Raw genomic sequence first — 17,411 nt, forward strand, 5'->3', positions numbered from 1 at the left:
CCACGGCCCTCTGCATGTTCGACTCTCGTTGCCGTCCGACCCTCAGCTTTCCGCCCCCCGCCGTCGTGAACTCCAGGCCTGTCAGGCCTGCTGCAAGGTCCGTGATAACAAGCCCTCTTTGCTCTCTCACAAACCATACATTCCACGCGGCCTCTTTCCGCTCCACCTCCTCCGGGCGCCCGCGTCATCCGTGTCCAACAACCAACCCAAGACCTTTACATCCGCGACCGCTTTCTCACTCACCGATTATAGGCCCCGATGACTGCGCCCACGACCCCCAAGAAGGTCTCACCCGACGGCAAGCCAACCAAATCCCCCTTCGTCTTGGGCAAGGGCCCGGAGCCCATAAACAATGCGAGCATAAAGGCCAAAATCCAAAAGTGGCAGGCTGCTGGTGGCGGTGCCGTCGTCGTTGAGGATGCTGTTGCCGCGGCTCCCGGCGAGGTTGCGTCGCCAAAGCCCAAGGATGAAAAGAAAGACAGCCCAGCCAGAGCCCCAGACGTCGCGGACGGCGGAGAGAAGCCAAAAGCCAACCACGCGACTCCCGAGCCCCCCGCAACACCGTCGCCCCGGAAAAAGGCCCAAATTAATGTTGCCAAGCCCAAGGCAAACGGTCTCGACAAGGAGGTTCAAGAGGCCGTCACTCCAAAGAAGCGAGTCGTGAGTGACGGACGCTGGCGCAAGGACCGCTCTCCAGCTAAGGAACCTCAGTCAAAACCAAACGCCTGGGTACGGACGGCAAGAAAACCGAGTCTCAAAGAAGAGGAGAAGCCGCCGGAGCCCAAGAAGAGCGCCGTGCGCAAATTCGTGCCGCAGCCGGTCTATGGGCCGGATGGAACCAGAGTCCTGGCTGTCAGACGGCGACGAAAGTCGAGCGCATCGAAGAGTAGCGAGGAAGAGGTTTTCGAAGAGGAGATGCCATACGAGCCACCTTCAAGCGGTGATCGCGTGCGTGAAGCTATAAGGCGACATGAGGAAAGGAACGCTCTTGATGATCCGGTCGAAGTGATTGTGAAGAAGAGGACCGTCCGGAGGTCAAGGAGAGATTTGGAGGACAAGGAGCTACCGCGGCCAAACTACAGCCCCGAAAGTCCGGCGGTTCGTGGCGCGAGGTCTGAAGACGAACTGCGCCGGAGACGCAAAGCAAGGCGGAGGCGCGAGCCTGGCGAGCAGTTGTCAAGTCCACCCCCACAAGATGATTCTGATAGACGTCGAAGCCGGAGAGTATCCCATCGCTCGAGAGATTCCTCTCCAGGACCGCAGGGAGGCGAAACACCCACTTCTACAAAGGACGCACCGCCGCACTCGAACCCTGAAACTCCTACAGGAGTATTCGGAACGCGTGTAGAGGCTTGGCTGTCTGGAACACCTGATCCTTTTGGAGAAGGAAAAGAGAATGGAGAGGAGCAAAAGCGCAGGAGAAGGAGTGGGCGTCATTCCTCGTCCAGCACTGAAGAATCTGTTCTTCATGCCGACGATCGCCATGACGACATAGATCATGGCCAAGATGGCGAGCCTAGTCCTCGCCATGGAACTGTTAGGAGACGGAGACCTCGACGCACCCTTGATGGCCAAGACGATCAATCTGCCGACGAAGCGCCTCGACGTCACCGACCCCCGAATATCGACGCAGAAAATTTGATAACAGTCGAGTACGACTCTTCGGCACCATCGTCTCCAGCATCTCCTCTCAAACGAAGAGGTGCCACCCGAGGCTCCGAGTCGCCTATCAGATCCCGATCTTCAACGCTACCAGCCACCATTCCTGAAAACGAAGTTGTTTCGTCCGTTGATTCGTCTGTCGACACGATTGATCACTCAGAAGCGTTTGCTGAACCACTGGGGCGTGTCCCTTCAAAACGCGAATTCCCGACAACCGGTCGGAAGCTGTCGACGATCGTTTCGGTCGAGACACCAGATCCAAAGGGGGCAAGGAGAGCCGTTTCGCGGCACTCGGATGACACAGTCGGGCCTGACGATGTGACCAGCAAAGGCCCCTCTCTTTCCAGACGGCCCACCGACTCCGTCTCCACGGTAACTGGCAGGACGCGCCCAAGCAATCGATCCAGACGGCGACTAGTTTCCCACGCCGACGTCATCTCAGTTCTTTCCATGCCTGAAGAAGAGCAGAACAGAAGTAGGACCATCGTCTCCGCGCGGAGCATTCGAACGAGCAGAAGCCGACTTGCCACTGCGACCATGGACGACTTGATGCGAGAACTCCGGTCGGATGAATCCAAATACATGCGCGAGCTGCGAACACTTGTTGATGGCGTTATCCCAGTACTGCTGACCTGCGTTCTTTCAAAATCCGACGCAGCTGTTGCGGCGGGCCTGTTCAGCAAAGGGAAAAAGGATGATCCTCACATCACGAAGCCCATTGTCGACATGGGAATTGCCTTGGAGCGGCTCAAGTCGCTCCACAAACGGATCCCCAAAGAGCGGTCGGAATCTCTGTTAATGTGGGCCCAAAGTGCTCACAAAGTTTACGGCGACTATGTCAAGAGCTGGAGGTTGGGATTCCAAGATGTCGTCGTGAACCTAGCGCCGGCCAGTGACAAGGAAAACACTAGGTTTCCACGTGACGCTGAGTCCGAAATGGCTCGAAACGAGGATGGCTACGTCGTCAATGGTGATGGCGAGCGAGTTGACGTGGCGTTTCTCCTCAAAAGACCGCTGGTCCGTCTCAAGTACTTGGCCAAGACTTTTAAAGGCATCAACATCCTCAAGCCTTCGGACAGGGCATCTGAAATGGCCACCAAGTACCAGATTTTGGTCGAAGATGCCCGCAAACGCTCCTACGAAGAGCGGGCAAGGCTTGAAGACGAATCGGCGGCCAACATTGACCCTACCCGAGCCAGAGATCCGCGCAGCCTCGCTCCATTGACCGGCGTTTGCATCGACCATTCGCGCTGCGTTCGCGCAAGGGACTACTTCGACATGACCCTTTTGCACTCTAGCGGACAAGAGGTGGACTGCAAAGTTGAGCTCTTGCTCCGCGACGACGCTCCTGGTCGAGGCATCAGCGGCGATCTCCTCATTTGCGAAGTCGACAGTACCGGACGCTGGCTCTTCTTCCCGCCGATTCTCAAGAGCAGACTTTCGGCCCGCAATGGCGACCACCAAGGCGAGATTGTGGTCATGGTCCGAGGGTCCAAGTCGGGAGGTGATGAATGGCAGGAGCTGTTGACTTTGCGCACAGATGTGGAAGAGGTCGGTTTCGAATGGGTGCAAATGTTGGGTCTGACACCCATCCCTCCCAAGGTCACTCGTGCGAAGAGCTTTAAAGAAGAAAAGGCTAGACCACCGAGCAGTCTCGGATCTTCACGACTGACTGTCGAGACTGGATCTACCCTGCTGTTATCCAGCCGCACACCAAGTCCACGAGAAATTCACATACCCATTGGAGAGCAAGCCAGCGAAACCGCATCAAGATGGACGGTCGAAACTCCAGAACGGCAGAGGACGCACTCGTCAGAGACCACTCCAAGCACACCCCCGTCCAGTGGAAGCAATAAGCTCAAGGGCATGCCCAAAGCTGACGAATTGTCGTCGAATGGTGCAGCTGGCGAGGATCTCACACCGCGGCAAACGCGTTCTCAGCCACCTGGTTCAGCTGCGACAGCCTTCACTGACGCCATGGTGCGTGCAGAAAGCCCGACCGCTCCCGCACTCAAGCGCTCCAAGGCCCAGCGATTTCCCAAGGATGATCCTCGCACCCGACGTGGCTCAAGGGACAGCAGCGTTCAAGAATCTCTGCCAGCAACATCTGGGCGAACCTCCCGAGCCCAACTTGATTATGACTTTAGTGTGACAGATACGTCTTCTTACCTGACCCAGAGCACTCAATCAACCCAGAGTACCACCTCTGTCGAGACGAACAAGGGTGGTGGCTACTCTGTCTGGTATCCCCCCTCTGGTACTGATGACGACAGCTACAGTGACGGCTCAGAAGAGGAGGAGCACATTCCTTTGGCTGCAAAGATCCTGAAGCCCTTCAGCAGGAGCCGTCGAACCTCATCTGTGCCTACGTCGGATATGCCAACGGTCAATAGGTTGAGGAAGCCCAGCCCAGCACAAGCGCCGGCACAGAGCGATCCCCAACCGGAGGCAGCACCAACCGAAAAAGAGTCGACGTCGCCAAACAAGTTGCAAAAGAAGAGATTCACGCTACCATTCACGAAGGACTCGTCCGAGAAAGGACCGGACGATGTACCACCTCCTCCGCCTCCACACCGCGTCGTGAGCCCAGCTCCATTGAGAACCGGTGCCACGCCGAATCTCAGCCCGACTACCGCACACAAAGGACACCGGCGCACTTCGTCTCCATTAAAGCATGAATATCACCCATCGACCTGCAGCGACTCCTCTGGAGACAGCGACCTCTCATACTCTGATGAGGACTCCATCTTTTCTGAATCTTCCGAGGACGAACTTGAAGCCGCAGACGTACTCGGCTCTCTACCTGGAACTCCGATGGAGCCCTTCAAGCGCCAGTCACCGCCTGAATCGCTCTACACCTCTCCAAATGACACTCTCACGCCCTCTCAATCCGCCTCCCAGGCCCCTTACAGAACCGTCCCTTCCACCAGCACGAGACCTCTCAAGTCTGTGGCCACCCTCATGGCCTGGTCTGACAAAGGAATGTGGACAGCACTCCACCCCGAAGAATGCAGCATTGTCGTCACGCCGGGATTGATTGAAGCGTACGAAATGAGCGCGGCACACTCCAAAGACACTCCAGACAGGGAAGCTGTTCAGGCAGCAGCGGGAACGCAACCACTAGTCGCGCTCGAGCTCACGCCACTTGTCCCGTTGTCGCGCGGAACAGCACTGGACATCTCGATCCGCTCTCCGCCGACCGCCAACTCGAAATTGAAGGTCGGCGCTAACATCATGTTCCGGTCGCGTTCTCAAGAAGAGTGTGAGTTGTTGTACGGTTACATTAATAGTGCCCGCATCAACAACCCCACGTACATCGCCTTGCAAAACGCCCGAGGCCCTTCTGCACGGCCCGATACCTGGGGTGCTCTCATGGACCGCCGCAACGATGAACGTACTGAGGGCAGCATCATGGGAGGTGGTAGTTGGTGGGGCAGCCTAGCCCGTCGAGGCACCTACCGCGCCAAGTCCACTCGTGCCATTAGCACTTCTGCCGGCACTACGTCCAGTGTGAACACGATTGGTAGCGCATTTAGCGCGCTGAAGCGGTTCTCTACCGGCAAGGGCCTTTTCAACATTGCTAAATCGAGCATCCACTCATCAGGCGACGGGAGCCGGTCCCGTAGCACCGACAGCCTGACCATGGAATGTGAAAGCAGTACAGGCGCCTCGCCCAGCAAGCCCGTCTCCCCGACCGACCCGTTTGGAAACGGCTTGCCAGTTGGCATCACGAATCCCAAGATCCGCCTCTATTCACGCGAGTCGAATTCGCGATGGCGCGACATGGGCAAGGCGCGCCTGTCAATCATGCGGCCGTCGCGTCCATCGACGCCTTCACAAAACGTTCGTAATGGCCAGGGCGGTCCCGGCCTGCGAGACCCAGAAAACGAAATGCGCATCATGGTGCTCGGCAAGACCAAGGGCGAGACACTGCTCGACGTGACGCTCGGCGAGAGCTGCTTCGAGAGGGTCGGACGGCTCGGCATTGCTGTCAGCGTGTGGGAGGACACGGTAGGGACCCACGGGGATCTTGGTGGTGTGCCAGCCGTTGGAGGCGTGGCGGGGGCGCGGGCCAGGATCTACATGATTCAGGTGGGTGCTTTCCTTCTGTTCTATTTCTCGAATCTTTTGCTGACGGCCTGCAGATGAAAACCGAACGCGATTGCGCGTACTGCTTCTCGCTTCTTGGCAAGCTGCGGTACTGATGACTTGGCCTCATGCATTTCTGGTCCAATGGCATCGAGTCACCCGTGCGATTCCGAATTTTTCCTGGTCCAGTCTCTCAACGCGGATGCTTGAGTATCCGGCTCCCGCCTCTCCAGCGAACCACTTGTGGTCATCCTGTTATGTTGCCGACTCTTCAGAGACAGCTCATTTTTCTCCTGCAGCAGGTTCAGGAACAGGACCATGCTTAGACTCCCACCCATTTCTTACATAATCAATCCCTTTCGTCAAAGACCCTTTTCATCTTCCCAATGGCATTTTGCCTAGGGGCATCCAACGGTGTGTATGTGGACGGAATACTGGCTCTTCTCTCTCTTCACCGAACGAGCCAAGCTAAGTTGGCAGGCAGTGCATGGCAGGTCGGTCGGTCGGCCCGTCAACGGGAGAAACAGGTTCAATCTTGCTTTTTTTCTATATCCAGAATATCATTTGCTTCAGTCTCTCTCAAGGTCTCATATTTCCCTCCCCCCCCCCTCCTTCTATTCCTTGTGTACAGCAAAGACGATGATGCATGCATGCATGGCGTGGGCGACTTATGGGTGTTTCTCTATCTTGCTTCCTTCTATAGGCTTACATTACTGGCTTTATAATTTTTCAACTTTCATGCTCTTGTTGACTCGTTTTTTCTCCATTCTCATTGTTGAGGTCGTCGGATCGATCCCTCCAGACATCCAGACATCCCATCTTCTTCTATCAATGCGTGGGCCTAGTGTTGCTGCATAATACCACAGACTTTCACCTTCCATTTGCTCTTTGCCTCAAACGTCCTTCTCAGCATTTTTTTTTTCACTCTGGTGTAGCTTTGCCCGTCCTCTTCTTATCTTGGGAAAACACTTCTAATCTACGTCAATTTTTTTTTTTTTTCTTTTTCTTCCCTTGCTGGATTGTGACATGAATGCTGTCAATCATCGGAGGTCATGGTGGCGCGCCGCATTCATTGGTGGAGCGTTGGGGAGCGTGTGTTGCTGCTGTCTGTCTGTCTATCTGTTTGGATTGATTGTTTCTGTCTCTCTTGTCTCTTTGGGGTGAAGAAGGCCTTTTTTTTTTTTCTTTTCTTTTCTTTTTTTTTTCGTTCGTCTACTTGTTCTGTTCAGAGTGTATGCTTTTCTTTTGCTCGTGTGGCTTGGGTTGTAACATACGGTGAGTGGGTTGCGGTGGGGGTGGGTGGGCATGGAGGCAGATGATGGGGATGGGAGGAGGTTGATCGTACCCACTGCTAGTACATCTACATAGAGGTAATCACAGGCAGTCTGGAATAGCGTTAGCGATGGCGATCTAGGCGCCGCCTAATGGTGGAACGTATCAAGATCAAATTTACTCATCTGCCCAAGTCCTCCCTCCTTGCTCACAATACATCTCCATTCTGCCAACTCACTTATCATGTTCTTCCCACCCTCTCCCTTCCCCTCCCCCTTTCACTCTACTTTTCACACTAATCACTCACCCCATCACATGCACGATAAAGGACTCAAACAACGCATCACGTATCTATCACATTCAGCACATTCACCAACGACTACATGTAGGTACCTTACCACAGCTAAAGGAGTTCAAATGTGACGTCATAACATGCAGACCTAAGGGTAAGCGTGCGTGCCGTACCTTAGGTCGTTAGCGTGTGGCCAACGCAACCACGGTTCTATTTCCTCCCTGACCCTGAGTTCGCAGGGCGACTCGAAGTCGGGCTCTTCAAGTGTAGGATATTCTTGACACGTACGATATGACATGAAACGTCGCTCGAGACACGTACGTTCGTTCATTGTGGAGTAGAGGAAGTGTGGTGTACGTGCGCCAGTGATTCTTGCTGTTGGCGACTGGCCCTAAGTTCTGCCGATATGGCGGGGAGCTGCTGCTGGCCTTGAGCAGCTGGCTCCCAAGCCTGCGTATAATACGCATGAATTTTGCCGGAACAATGCCCATGCGGCAGCTTGGAGGCCAAGTCAGGGGCACGAGTACTGCCTCGAAGAGAGCCAGGTGATGCGAAGCTTGAGATGTTCCTTTTGCCGCTTACCTAGGAGTTGGAAGAGACCTCTACAATGAAGAGAAAGACTAAGTGTGCTTGAAGCTGAACGAGCTCACTGAAAAGGGTGGCGAACTTCTGGCGGAGCTAAGATGCTTTCCGAACCCGAGATTTTGAAGCAATGCTCAAGCTGCTGGAAAAAATTTTGGGTTGCGGAAATGGACCAATTCGAACAGACGGACTTGAATTCCAGTTACAATGAGGTCTAGTATAGGTTGGGTAGTGGTAGCGTTTCAAGGCTTCGAAGGAAGTTGTCAGCATCAGTCTCTGAAGGGATTGGGTAGCTTCTCCATCCCGCATCTACCTTGTTACCAGCAACAACATGCAGAAACAGTACCTCAAGACCATCACCATCGGACCGACGCCTCGGTGTTAAGTCGATGAGGATGGTGGTTTGGTGGTGGTTAGCACGGACGTTTTCCATCTCCGCGCGGCTCAAGCACGCCATCGGCTGCGCAAATGTTCTGATGCCGCATGCTCATCACGTCAACAACAGGATGAGACCAAGTGTGCCCGCCGAAGCTCGGGACCCCGGGTGTGGCATACATACGAGCTCGTCATCGACCCAGCTGCCGGGGGTTATAAAGTGCCGCGCTGCGCCCGCAGTCCAGTGAGGCGTCTTGGTACTCTCTACCTGCGCGCCTGTCATGATGGCAAGTTCATCGTCTCGGGCCTTTTCGATTTCTGCAGTTGGTCGAGGTGTTGCACTTTGGTTCAATTGCGCAATGAAGGGCACTTGCTGATGAGGACAGCATCCGGATGGGTGGTGGGGGGTTTTCGAGGCGACGGTAAGCGATGCTTTGTTTGGACGTAAGATTATTGCATGTGAGATGCTTGTGTAGGTTGACTGGCGAATCAAGACGCTACTCTTGATGCTGATGTTCATAGAGCCAAATATTGCGACGCGCAAACTCGTGGGTCGTTCTGTCAGACGATTGCTCCTTCGACAAACGCCATTCGCGCGCCGGTCCAGCGGAGACTTTTGGTTTGGATTTGCGCCATGGACTGTGATCGGTAACTGACAAGTGAAACGTAAGTGAGTTTTTGTCGGGTTAAGTCTCCTTTCCTGGTTGAGATCCATCAAGAGCTTGGGAACATGGTGTAGCGGACCAATTGAGATCTCCAAGACCTGCAAGAGGAGCGTCGCGGCATGTCGAACTGGGCGTCACACGCCATAGCGCACCGTGGCGCTGTGGAAGGAAGCATGCAGCTCTAAGATCGCAAGACTGTGCGACTGGAGCGCGTTTCCTGCTGTGGTTTCCTAGCTCTTCCATGGCGGCTTTGCGTTGTGACCATCCAGCCTCCGACTTCGACTTCACGACACCAGCGACAACACAAGGACCTTGGACATTGGCAACCACGACGTCAATAGCTGTGCAAGTCGCAAGGTATCCGAAACTTTGCAATCTGGTGTCGAAGCTCAAGGAGCAATGCCAGAGGATTGCAGAGCTTGGGCAGGTACCGCAGGATCCCACAACGAATCCGGACACGTCTGACGATTGCTGCCACAACAGAGGCAGGAATTCAACGATGCGGAGCAGTGTTCCTGCGTCACGATGCCAACATTTGCGTTGCCGAGCAGTCGCACGGTAGTCGCCTGATGTGTTGAAGCCGTTGGATCACCTCGCCTCATGATGAGAGACTGACGCCATTGGGGAGCAATTACTTCACCGACGGCGTCAGCTACCGGATAGTAAACATTTGCTGCCGTCAAGCCGCCGAAACGCGGTGGCGCCTCCACGAAACTCTTGGAGATCCGCTCTTTTTACTGTCAATCCCAGCGAGTTGGCATGGATATGGATCCTTGGAAAATCACCCTTGGAAGCTGCAAAGAGATGGCGACATGTCAAATTGGCGCATGGACGCAAGACTGGAGCGTCCAAACTCAACGTCGAAAGCTAAACAGCACGCAAAAGACCGAGAACAAAAGTCAAAAGGCCGCAGTGGACGTAACATCTCAAATCAGCACCACAGGTCACAGCGGATGGTTTGAAGCAAAAAGTTGTTGAGCATGGGCAAGCGGCTCCAGGTCGGGAAGTCGCATCACCTCGGGAGCAATAATCCAGACCGGATTAGCAGGTACTGCCCCAGGCCAAGACGGACAAAACCAAATGGAATCTATCCGCTCCGTCGCGGGCAAATCCACCGGAAGCCGAGATTTCTTATGGAGACGGGCCCAAGCATTGGTAAGTCGGAGAGAGGGCGCAGGGCAAAAACGGCAGGACAAGGTGGTGAGACGACAGTAACCGAAAGGCCGGACCGAGAAGATCCTGGATTTTGTGGATTCATCTGCAATGCGACTTGGCCAGGGTCCATTTTTCTTCACGTCTAGTTTCCTTGCGTTGCGTCTCGACCTGCGGTCCTAACCACGTTTTTCTCTCGTCGTCCGAAGTCAGTTTCGTAAGAGAGTCCAAGACTCCACCGTTTCTATGGCCCAGTTTGGGCTGGTTTGCGGCAATCACGGCGTTGCGGAGAAGGATGCTTTTCTCGAGCCGTCTTGCAGCAGCCGATGGAATGGTTATTTCCGAGTCATGAGATGGCCAATGGGGCCGTCAAGCTGACTATTCTTGAGCTGTCCCGCGGGGTTTGTTTTGGAGTCGGCCACTCCGCGCGGTCGCAGTGGGTCGCGTTTGCAGGTAGATGCAAGCCAGGGATGGATGGGGCAGTGGTTGCTCAATTCCGTGCCGCGGCGGAGTAGCATTCTCTGCAATGAGGTCTCGACGGCCGTCGCGTCGCTAAGTTCAGGTCGCTGGCGGGTGGAGCAGGACTGGGCAAGCAACAGGGTTACAGTTATTCGCCCAGGGCGCCATTTCCGGCAAAGAGGGTCCAGCAAAGGTTTGTTTGGAAGGGGTGTGTGCCTGAGCAGGGCTGGCTGGCGTAGGGTGCTTGGGGCGAACCGAACAGGGCACGACGCATGCGGCTTGCGGGTCGGGCGCAATTATGGACTCTGGATTCTGGATTCTGGCGTCTGGCGTCTGGCGTCTGGCGTCTGGCGTCTGGCGTCTGGCGGGTCACACGGGCCCACGATGGTGGCGGTGTGGTGTTGATGGACGAAGTTGGTGGGTGGTGGGTGGTGGGTGAGTGGGTGCAGAGGCTGTCGGTTGTGTGGGGCGGCGGCATCTCCAGTCAGAAAGTTGCAGTGACGTCGGAGGCGACAGGGGACATGGACCTCGACCTCTGGGCCGCCCACCGCCCACTCCAGTGGTGTGCTATGCATGTGCCCATCCCATGCCGCCTTATCTAACTGACATGGTCGACACCATGGATGCGAGCGACGACGGGAAACCGCTCATGGCGCTAGAAAAGCTTCGCCGCCGCCCTGCCTCTGTTCCTTAAAACCCTGGGCCCTCAACGCCGACCGACTGCACTCGGCTGTGCCGCCGCCATAGCTGCCCATCCCACCACTGCGATCCGTTGAAACTCACGAGAGCTCCTTCAAACCTCCCTCCCTTTGTTCCTGGGTTGGCGTCCCGAGCCCGGATTGGAATATATTCGACTCTACTCGCCCGAAAACCTCGAACCCCGTCATTCGCCATGACGGACAAGCCAGTCTTTGTAGCTACCCACCCGCGGGCATGCTCGACCGCCTTTGAGCGCGTACGTCCGTCCCAGTCCTTGATTCCTACCACCGCAACGCTGACGAATGCCCCCAGGTCTTCATGACTCGCCGTGACCAACTTCAGTGTGTCCACGAACCATTCGGAGACGCCTTTTACTACGGCCCCGAGAGAATCGGCGACCGCTACCTGAACGACGAGCAGGCCAGAATCGACAGTGGCTTCTCCAACAGCACATACAAGACCATCATCGAGAGAATAGATCGCGAGAACACCCAGGTTGGATCCCTCCCTCCGATAGGCACTGCGTTGCCTGTTCGGCTTGCTTGCATGTCGTCTATCTCGCCCCTGTCAACTCCCTACCAATCCCTTCTTTCACATGCCCAGATCTCAGTCTGAGATGCGACACGTCTTTTCGAAGCCACTTTTTCCCTGCCCTTATGCCTGAACATGCTTGCCGTCTTAATCGCAAAGCAGCTCGACGCCAAAGACAGCGCAACCTGTCTACTCCCGTCCTTTCATTTTCCTTGTCAGCCTGGCGAGTACCGCGGGAACTCGAAGCATAACGTCATGCAATGCGAGTTCTCTACAAGTACTTACCAGGAAGCAGGGAAAGCGAATCTTCATCAAGGACATCGCCCACTACCTATGCCCGCCCAATGGGAAGCCCGCCTCGATAGCTCCATCGCTCGTCGAGTACAAGCGAGGAGTGGGAACCGACGGCTCTGCCAAAAACACGCATCACGCCCGCGTCGACAGCGCCCTAGACGCGGACGGCCCCACCGTCACCAATGGCGGTACCATCCAGGGCGTGCCGGCAGCCAAGCTGCCCCGGGAGGCGCAAAACATCAAGACGCTCCCAGCAACCGTCCCTCCGCACCCCTACCCCACCGAGGTCGAAGAGGGAAATCCGACAGTGGTGCCGACGCAGCTCCTCGCCAAGTTCCACTGGACTTTTCTGATCCGCCACCCGCGCAACTCGATTCCGTCATACTTCCGCTGCACGGTGCCGCCTCTGGACGCCATCACGGGCTTTTACAATTTCGACCCGGCAGAGGCCGGCTACGACGAGTTGCGCCGCATCTTCGACTACCTCAAGGACACTGGCTTGGTGGGGCCCAAGATTGCGGGGCAGAATGACGACAAGCTCGCCACGAATGGCACCCACGGCCCGAACGGCACCACCACGGCCACCAACGGCGTCAATGGCTCGGCCGATGCCTACGAGCGCGTCGAGATTTGCGTCATTGACGCCGACGACTTGCTCGACAACCCAGAGGGCGTCCTGCGCCGCTACTGCGAGAGCATCGGCATCGACTTTAGCCAGAGCATGCTCAACTGGAACGACGAGGACCAGGAGTGCGCCAAGGAGGCGTTTGAGAAGTGGAAGGGCTTCCACGAGGACGCCATTGGAAGCAAGGATTTGAAGCCGCGCGCAAAGGTACGTGTGACGTAGCTGATTCTTTTTTTTTTTTTTGCTGCCGTTGTCTCTCTGTTTCCTCGACCCTGTCTGCTGCTGCTTTCCATTGTCGGATTGTTGTGTCCTTTCGCGCCTTGTCTCATTCTCTATCCTTCTACGGATTGGATTGGATAGCACTGCGTTTTTAGCCACCGCACCACATGAAGAAAAACGCACAAATGGGACAGGAACAAGAAAAGAGACGGAGGCGCAAAAAAACCAGCTACGCTAATCCCACCAAACCACCTTCTCTTGCTTGTGAACAGCACTCTTACACCGCTAATCACGTTTAGAAAAAGATTTACAAGTCGGACGACGAGCTGTTCGCCGAGTGGTCTGCCAAATTTGGCCCCGAGGGCGCCAGGTGCATCCAGGAGACGGTCGACAAAAACGTCGCCGACTACGAGTACCTCAAGAGCTTTGCCATGAAGGTGTAAGCTGGGGGAACGCCAAACGGAGAGACACCGGGAGAGTTGAATGCGCAGTGATAATTTGAGTAAAAATTTTGAGGAGGAGGAGGAGGAGGAGGAAGACTGCGAGATAAGAGGAGGAGGGCGGCTCTGACCTCAACGAACGAGCCAGGCTGACGACGACGACGGCTTTTCGTTTTTCGTTTTTCGCGCTTGGCTTGCTTGGATCTTTCTACCTTTCGTTGTTGGTGGGATTCACGAGGGGAAGAGCTGGAAGACAGATTGGCAGACGAGGGGCTCCATCTCTCGTTGGACACAGAGACAGAGAGAGGACATGGAGAAGGGAGACTGACAGACTCTTGGCAACATGGATGGCATGGCATGGCATGGGAGGAACGGTGCTTTTCTTTCTTACCCTGGTACCTTACGCCACCACTCACCCACCCACCTACCTACCTACCTACCTACCTACCTACCTACTTTACTTTTCTTTACGCAACACGCGCACGCTACGCTTGCGAGCTACCTCTACGGCACAGCACAGCACAGCATGGCATAGCATAGCAAGTTCCATAGCGCAGCGGCAGCGGCAGCGGCAACTTTCAATGACGAATACATGCAATGACTAGACATTCTGTTTTTTCCTGCGTGCTCCATGCTTTTAAAGTTTGATTTTCATTGACTTCTTCTTCTTCTCCTTCTTCTTCTTTAGTAGTAGAATCATGCAGCTGGTAGAGATGTGGTATGTGGTATGTGGTATGTGGTATGTGGTATGTGGTATGTGGTATGTGGTATATGCAGACAGACATGGACAAAGAAGGAGCTGGCTGACGGTTTGGAGTTCATGTTGGGAGGAGGGTGCAAGCAGTCGGGTAGCTATAATAGCAGCAGCAGCTTTAGTAGTAGTAGCTGGGGTAGAGGGCGCAGTGTTGGCTTTTAAAGGGCAGGGCAGCAGCACGGCAGCACGGCAGATCAGGGAATTGATGGAAGCAAATAAATAGACGGGATGAACGGGCAAGTAGAGGACACTGTGCCGCTGGTGCTGCACATAGGTATGAACACACACACACACACACACACACACACACATACACAAACATCCATCATATATCTAACGACGACGACGACGACGACGTAGTAATCCCTCATCATCTTCATCATCATTTTCATCCTCAACTCCCGTCCCTCGTACCTCAGCACCCACCCCCACCTCATCCGTGGCATTCGTACACAATAGGTACGTACATACATGCATAGGTACAACACGTTGACACACTCACACCACCACACAAGACAACGACAACATCTCACGCAGACAGACACATACGCATACACACGTAGTACAAAAAAGCCCCTTGCGGATGAAGGAAGGGTGACGGTGACGATGTAAGAGAAAGAACGAGGGAAAAGAAGACAGACAACCTGGACCTGGACCAGGACCAAAAGATACAAATAAGGAGACATCTTTCATTGGCGCTCGCACGCTCGCCTGCTTTCCCGGCTTTCCCTACTGCGCCGCTTCATCATCAACATGGTCATCATCATCATGATCAATCAGAAAAAGAGGGAGGAGAAAAGAAGAAGTAATAGTGATGTTAGAAATGGCAGGAAGTGAGTTGGAAAAGAGACAGGGGTGGTAGGCAGCTAGGTGGGTAGGTAAAAGACAGAAGGGAGGCAAACAGTGCCAAAACCCTAGTACTAATACCTATACCTGACCTCTCCCGCAGCATTAGCAGCGCCATTGGCACCATTCGCGCCCCTCATCGTCTCCTCAACCGGGCTGACGTCGTCGCCCATGGGCAACCCCGTGCCCCTGCCGTAGCCGTAGCTGTACTGCTGCTGCTGCTGCTGCTGCTGCTGCTGCTGCTGCTGCTGCTGCTGCTGCTGCTGCTCGTCGACCGGGCTAAACGCCTGCGCGCCGCCGTGCATCGTCGCATGGTTGCCCGCGCTCTCCTGCCTTGCAAAGTACGCCGACATGGTCGACGGGTGGTGCGCGCCACTGCCACCGCTGCCGCCGTACTGCGCTGAGTGCGCGTCGGCAAAGGGGTCGTCGTCGCGATCGACCGAGGGATCGGGGCCGTAGGCCGTCTTTGTCGGGTCCATCGGGGGCGTCGAGCGGCCGCTGGTTGGGATCTGCGGGAGCGTGCCGGGCACTTGCGTTTGGGGCTGAGGCGGCGGTTGGCGTTGTTCATTACCGTCCGAGGTGTAGCGGTTGGCGAGCGAGGCCTGGAGGTGCGGCGGCGGCGGGGCACCGCTGCCCATCGAGGCAAAAGGAGACGACGAGTACGTCGCCGAGGGCGAGACGGAGCCCGACTGCGAGTAGACAGAGCCCGTGGCCGTCGTGGGACCCGTGTGCGTCTGCTGCTCTTGCGAATCGCGGTGGACGTTGGTCGACGAGTGGGAGCGGCGCGCGGACAACATGGCGCGTTGATGCTTGGTAAGGGCGAGAGAGAGTTGCTCGTTGGTTTCAATCAAGGTCAGGAGGGTTTCGTCGTCTCCGCATGACGATGACGTCGCCGTGTTGATGTAGATTTGCATGCTGCGCTGCGCTTGCTGACAACGCTCGCCAAACTCCTTAATCAGCTCGTGCGAGTCAACTTCGGCGGCCGGGGTGCTCTGGATCAGCTGCAGGAGAAGCTTGGCCGACGTGCGCGCCTCCTCCACGCGCGCCGAGAGCTCGGACGGAGACGGAAGGCTCTGGGGTTGTGGCTGCGGCGACCGTGAAGGCTGCGGTGGTGCGAAGCCACCAGCCATCTGCGGATGCCACTGGGGCGCGTTGAGGGTGCGCGGTGACATTCCGGGGGGCATCTGTTCCTTACGCCACATAGCAAACAGCGGGTTCAGGTTGGTGTCAAAGGCCTTGTCCCTTTCAAGCGCGTGGAGCGTTTCCCTCATAATCTGCTGTACGCTTGGGTCCTTGGACGTTCTCAGCGTCTCTTTGACAACGTCGATGAACTTGGAGTCAATGTTGCGTGTGAATGTAGGTCCGGGATTATCCGCGAGGATGCGTATGAGCATGACTGCATTGTATTGTATATGCGGCTTCGAGTTGTAGCCCTTGGCCAGGAATTTGCGGATTTGATAGGCACATGCTTGAGCGGCTTGGGGGGAGGATTCCGCGGCAGTGACAATGTCGGGCAGGTATTGAACCTCTTCGGCCTGGGTTGGTCAGTCTCTGGGCTGCATAAGTATGGGGACAATAGTACTCACGGCGTTGTTGGGTCCCCCTGATTCGCAAAATAGTCTCTGTATGCAGTCGTTAGTCGGCGGCTGGGGTTCGCTCGTCAAGCCCAACATACCACACCCCTCGTCGCGTTGGCTTCTGGTGAATCCTGGTCTGGTATGTCCTCCGCTGATGAGCCTGAGAGTCATCGTTAGCCTCGGTGTTTATGCGAGCACAGTGGGCGCGGCCGTACCAGGGAAGCGGCTGTTCAGCATGTTTTGAACCCTCTTGAGCACCATGTTGTCTGTCGGCGGTTTAGGACGCGGTTGTGCGAGGAGGTGGCTTGCCAGGTCGAGGCAAGATGCGGGAAGCCGGCAGGCGAAACGCAGGCGCTGGATTTGAGGAGGCTCGGAAGTGCGGAGGGCGAGGCGGTGGTGGAATCTTGGGCGGCGTCAGGTCTGTCTGGGCTGGCGGAGTTGGGTGCGGTGGTTAGGTAAGGCGGAGGAGGACTGGATGGGCGAAGAATGTGGGCGGCGGCGGTACAGGAGGGCAGGGCAGAGGCACAACGTCGAGGCTGGAAGAGTCGGCGGGAGATGGATGGATGGGAGGTGACAGCGGGGACGAGGGTTTGTCCTGCGGCGCCGTCCGTCTCCATGTCAATCCACGCGCCCAAGGCCAGCTCAGCTCAGGTAGAAGGCGTCAGCACAGCCCCCCTTCACGCCGTCGACGCAACTTGCCCACCCACACTATGTACTGTACCCATGAGCCAGACGCGGACGCGTACACAGTGGCACTGATGGAGGCTTGGCTACGCGCATCTCTTTTGCGCAAATGCCACGAACAAAAGGGCGGAGCTTTTCGTCCAGCCTAACGATGCGCACGCAACCTCACCCTCCACATTTCTTGGCGGTGCAGT

General features: G+C 55.9%; 5 protein-coding genes across 5 annotated transcripts; 3 read left to right on the top strand and 2 right to left on the bottom strand.

Annotated features, from left to right (window-relative positions):
• Positions 1-258: 258 nt before the first annotated feature.
• IWZ02DRAFT_489068 (uncharacterized protein) lies at positions 259-5,867 on the top strand (the record flags this gene model as incomplete). Its single annotated transcript, XM_066769530.1, has 2 exons — positions 259-5,754; positions 5,808-5,867. The coding sequence occupies 2 exons, from the start codon at positions 259-261 to the stop codon at positions 5,865-5,867; spliced, it is 5,556 nt and encodes a 1,851-aa protein (XP_066624654.1).
• Positions 5,868-6,019: 152 nt separating this feature from the next.
• Positions 6,020-6,738, top strand: IWZ02DRAFT_209642 (uncharacterized protein). Its single transcript, XM_066762685.1, has one exon. It carries the CDS (start codon positions 6,172-6,174, stop codon positions 6,607-6,609), a length of 438 nt encoding a protein of 145 aa, XP_066624655.1. The 5' UTR covers positions 6,020-6,171; the 3' UTR covers positions 6,610-6,738.
• Positions 6,739-8,297: 1,559 nt separating this feature from the next.
• IWZ02DRAFT_209821 (uncharacterized protein) lies at positions 8,298-9,452 on the bottom strand. The gene has a single exon (XM_066762686.1). The coding sequence runs from the start codon at positions 8,985-8,987 to the stop codon at positions 8,388-8,390; it is 600 nt and encodes a 199-aa protein (XP_066624656.1). The 5' UTR covers positions 8,988-9,452; the 3' UTR covers positions 8,298-8,387.
• Positions 9,453-11,138: 1,686 nt separating this feature from the next.
• IWZ02DRAFT_446917 (uncharacterized protein) lies at positions 11,139-13,802 on the top strand. Its single transcript, XM_066767253.1, has 4 exons — positions 11,139-11,503; positions 11,560-11,742; positions 12,074-12,904; positions 13,222-13,802. The coding sequence occupies exons 1-4, from the start codon at positions 11,441-11,443 to the stop codon at positions 13,357-13,359; spliced, it is 1,215 nt and encodes a 404-aa protein (XP_066624657.1). The 5' UTR covers positions 11,139-11,440; the 3' UTR covers positions 13,360-13,802.
• A 1,111-nt stretch (positions 13,803-14,913) lies between these two features.
• On the bottom strand, positions 14,914-17,031 carry IWZ02DRAFT_210210 (uncharacterized protein). The gene is made up of 4 exons (XM_066762688.1): positions 16,749-17,031; positions 16,632-16,693; positions 16,543-16,578; positions 14,914-16,491 (listed from the first exon to the last, which is right to left on the bottom strand). Exons 1-4 carry the CDS (start codon positions 16,792-16,794, stop codon positions 15,031-15,033), a joined length of 1,605 nt encoding a protein of 534 aa, XP_066624658.1. The 5' UTR covers positions 16,795-17,031; the 3' UTR covers positions 14,914-15,030.
• Between the last annotated feature and the right edge of the window lie 380 nt (positions 17,032-17,411).

The sequence above is a fragment of the Phyllosticta citriasiana genome, assembly GCF_038021145.1.
Source record: "Phyllosticta citriasiana strain CBS 120426 chromosome Unknown IWZ02scaffold_4, whole genome shotgun sequence".
Classification (NCBI taxonomy): Eukaryota; Fungi; Ascomycota; class Dothideomycetes; order Botryosphaeriales; family Phyllostictaceae; genus Phyllosticta; species Phyllosticta citriasiana.

What these genes read in the sequence shown, in the direction of transcription:
- IWZ02DRAFT_209642 (XM_066762685.1), top strand. Translation starts at nt 6,172, where the DNA reads ATGTGGACGGAATACTGGCTCTTCTCTCTCTTCACCGAACGAGCCAAG.
- IWZ02DRAFT_209821 (XM_066762686.1), bottom strand. Translation starts at nt 8,987, where the DNA reads ATGGATCTCAACCAGGAAAGGAGACTTAACCCGACAAAAACTCACTTA.
- IWZ02DRAFT_446917 (XM_066767253.1), top strand. Translation starts at nt 11,441, where the DNA reads ATGACGGACAAGCCAGTCTTTGTAGCTACCCACCCGCGGGCATGCTCG. An exon ending in GCTCGACCGCCTTTGAGCGC is followed by an intron (nt 11,504 to 11,559) that starts GTACGTCCGTCC and finishes GAATGCCCCCAG; the next exon opens with GTCTTCATGACTCGCCGTGA. An exon ending in ATTTGAAGCCGCGCGCAAAG is followed by an intron (nt 12,905 to 13,221) that starts GTACGTGTGACG and finishes GTTTAGAAAAAG; the next exon opens with ATTTACAAGTCGGACGACGA.
- IWZ02DRAFT_210210 (XM_066762688.1), bottom strand. Translation starts at nt 16,794, where the DNA reads ATGGTGCTCAAGAGGGTTCAAAACATGCTGAACAGCCGCTTCCCTG. An exon ending in CCAACGCGACGAGGGGTGTG is followed by an intron (nt 16,579 to 16,631) that starts GTATGTTGGGCT and finishes GACTGCATACAG; the next exon opens with AGACTATTTTGCGAATCAGG. An exon ending in CAGGGGGACCCAACAACGCC is followed by an intron (nt 16,492 to 16,542) that starts GTGAGTACTATT and finishes TGACCAACCCAG; the next exon opens with GCCGAAGAGGTTCAATACCT.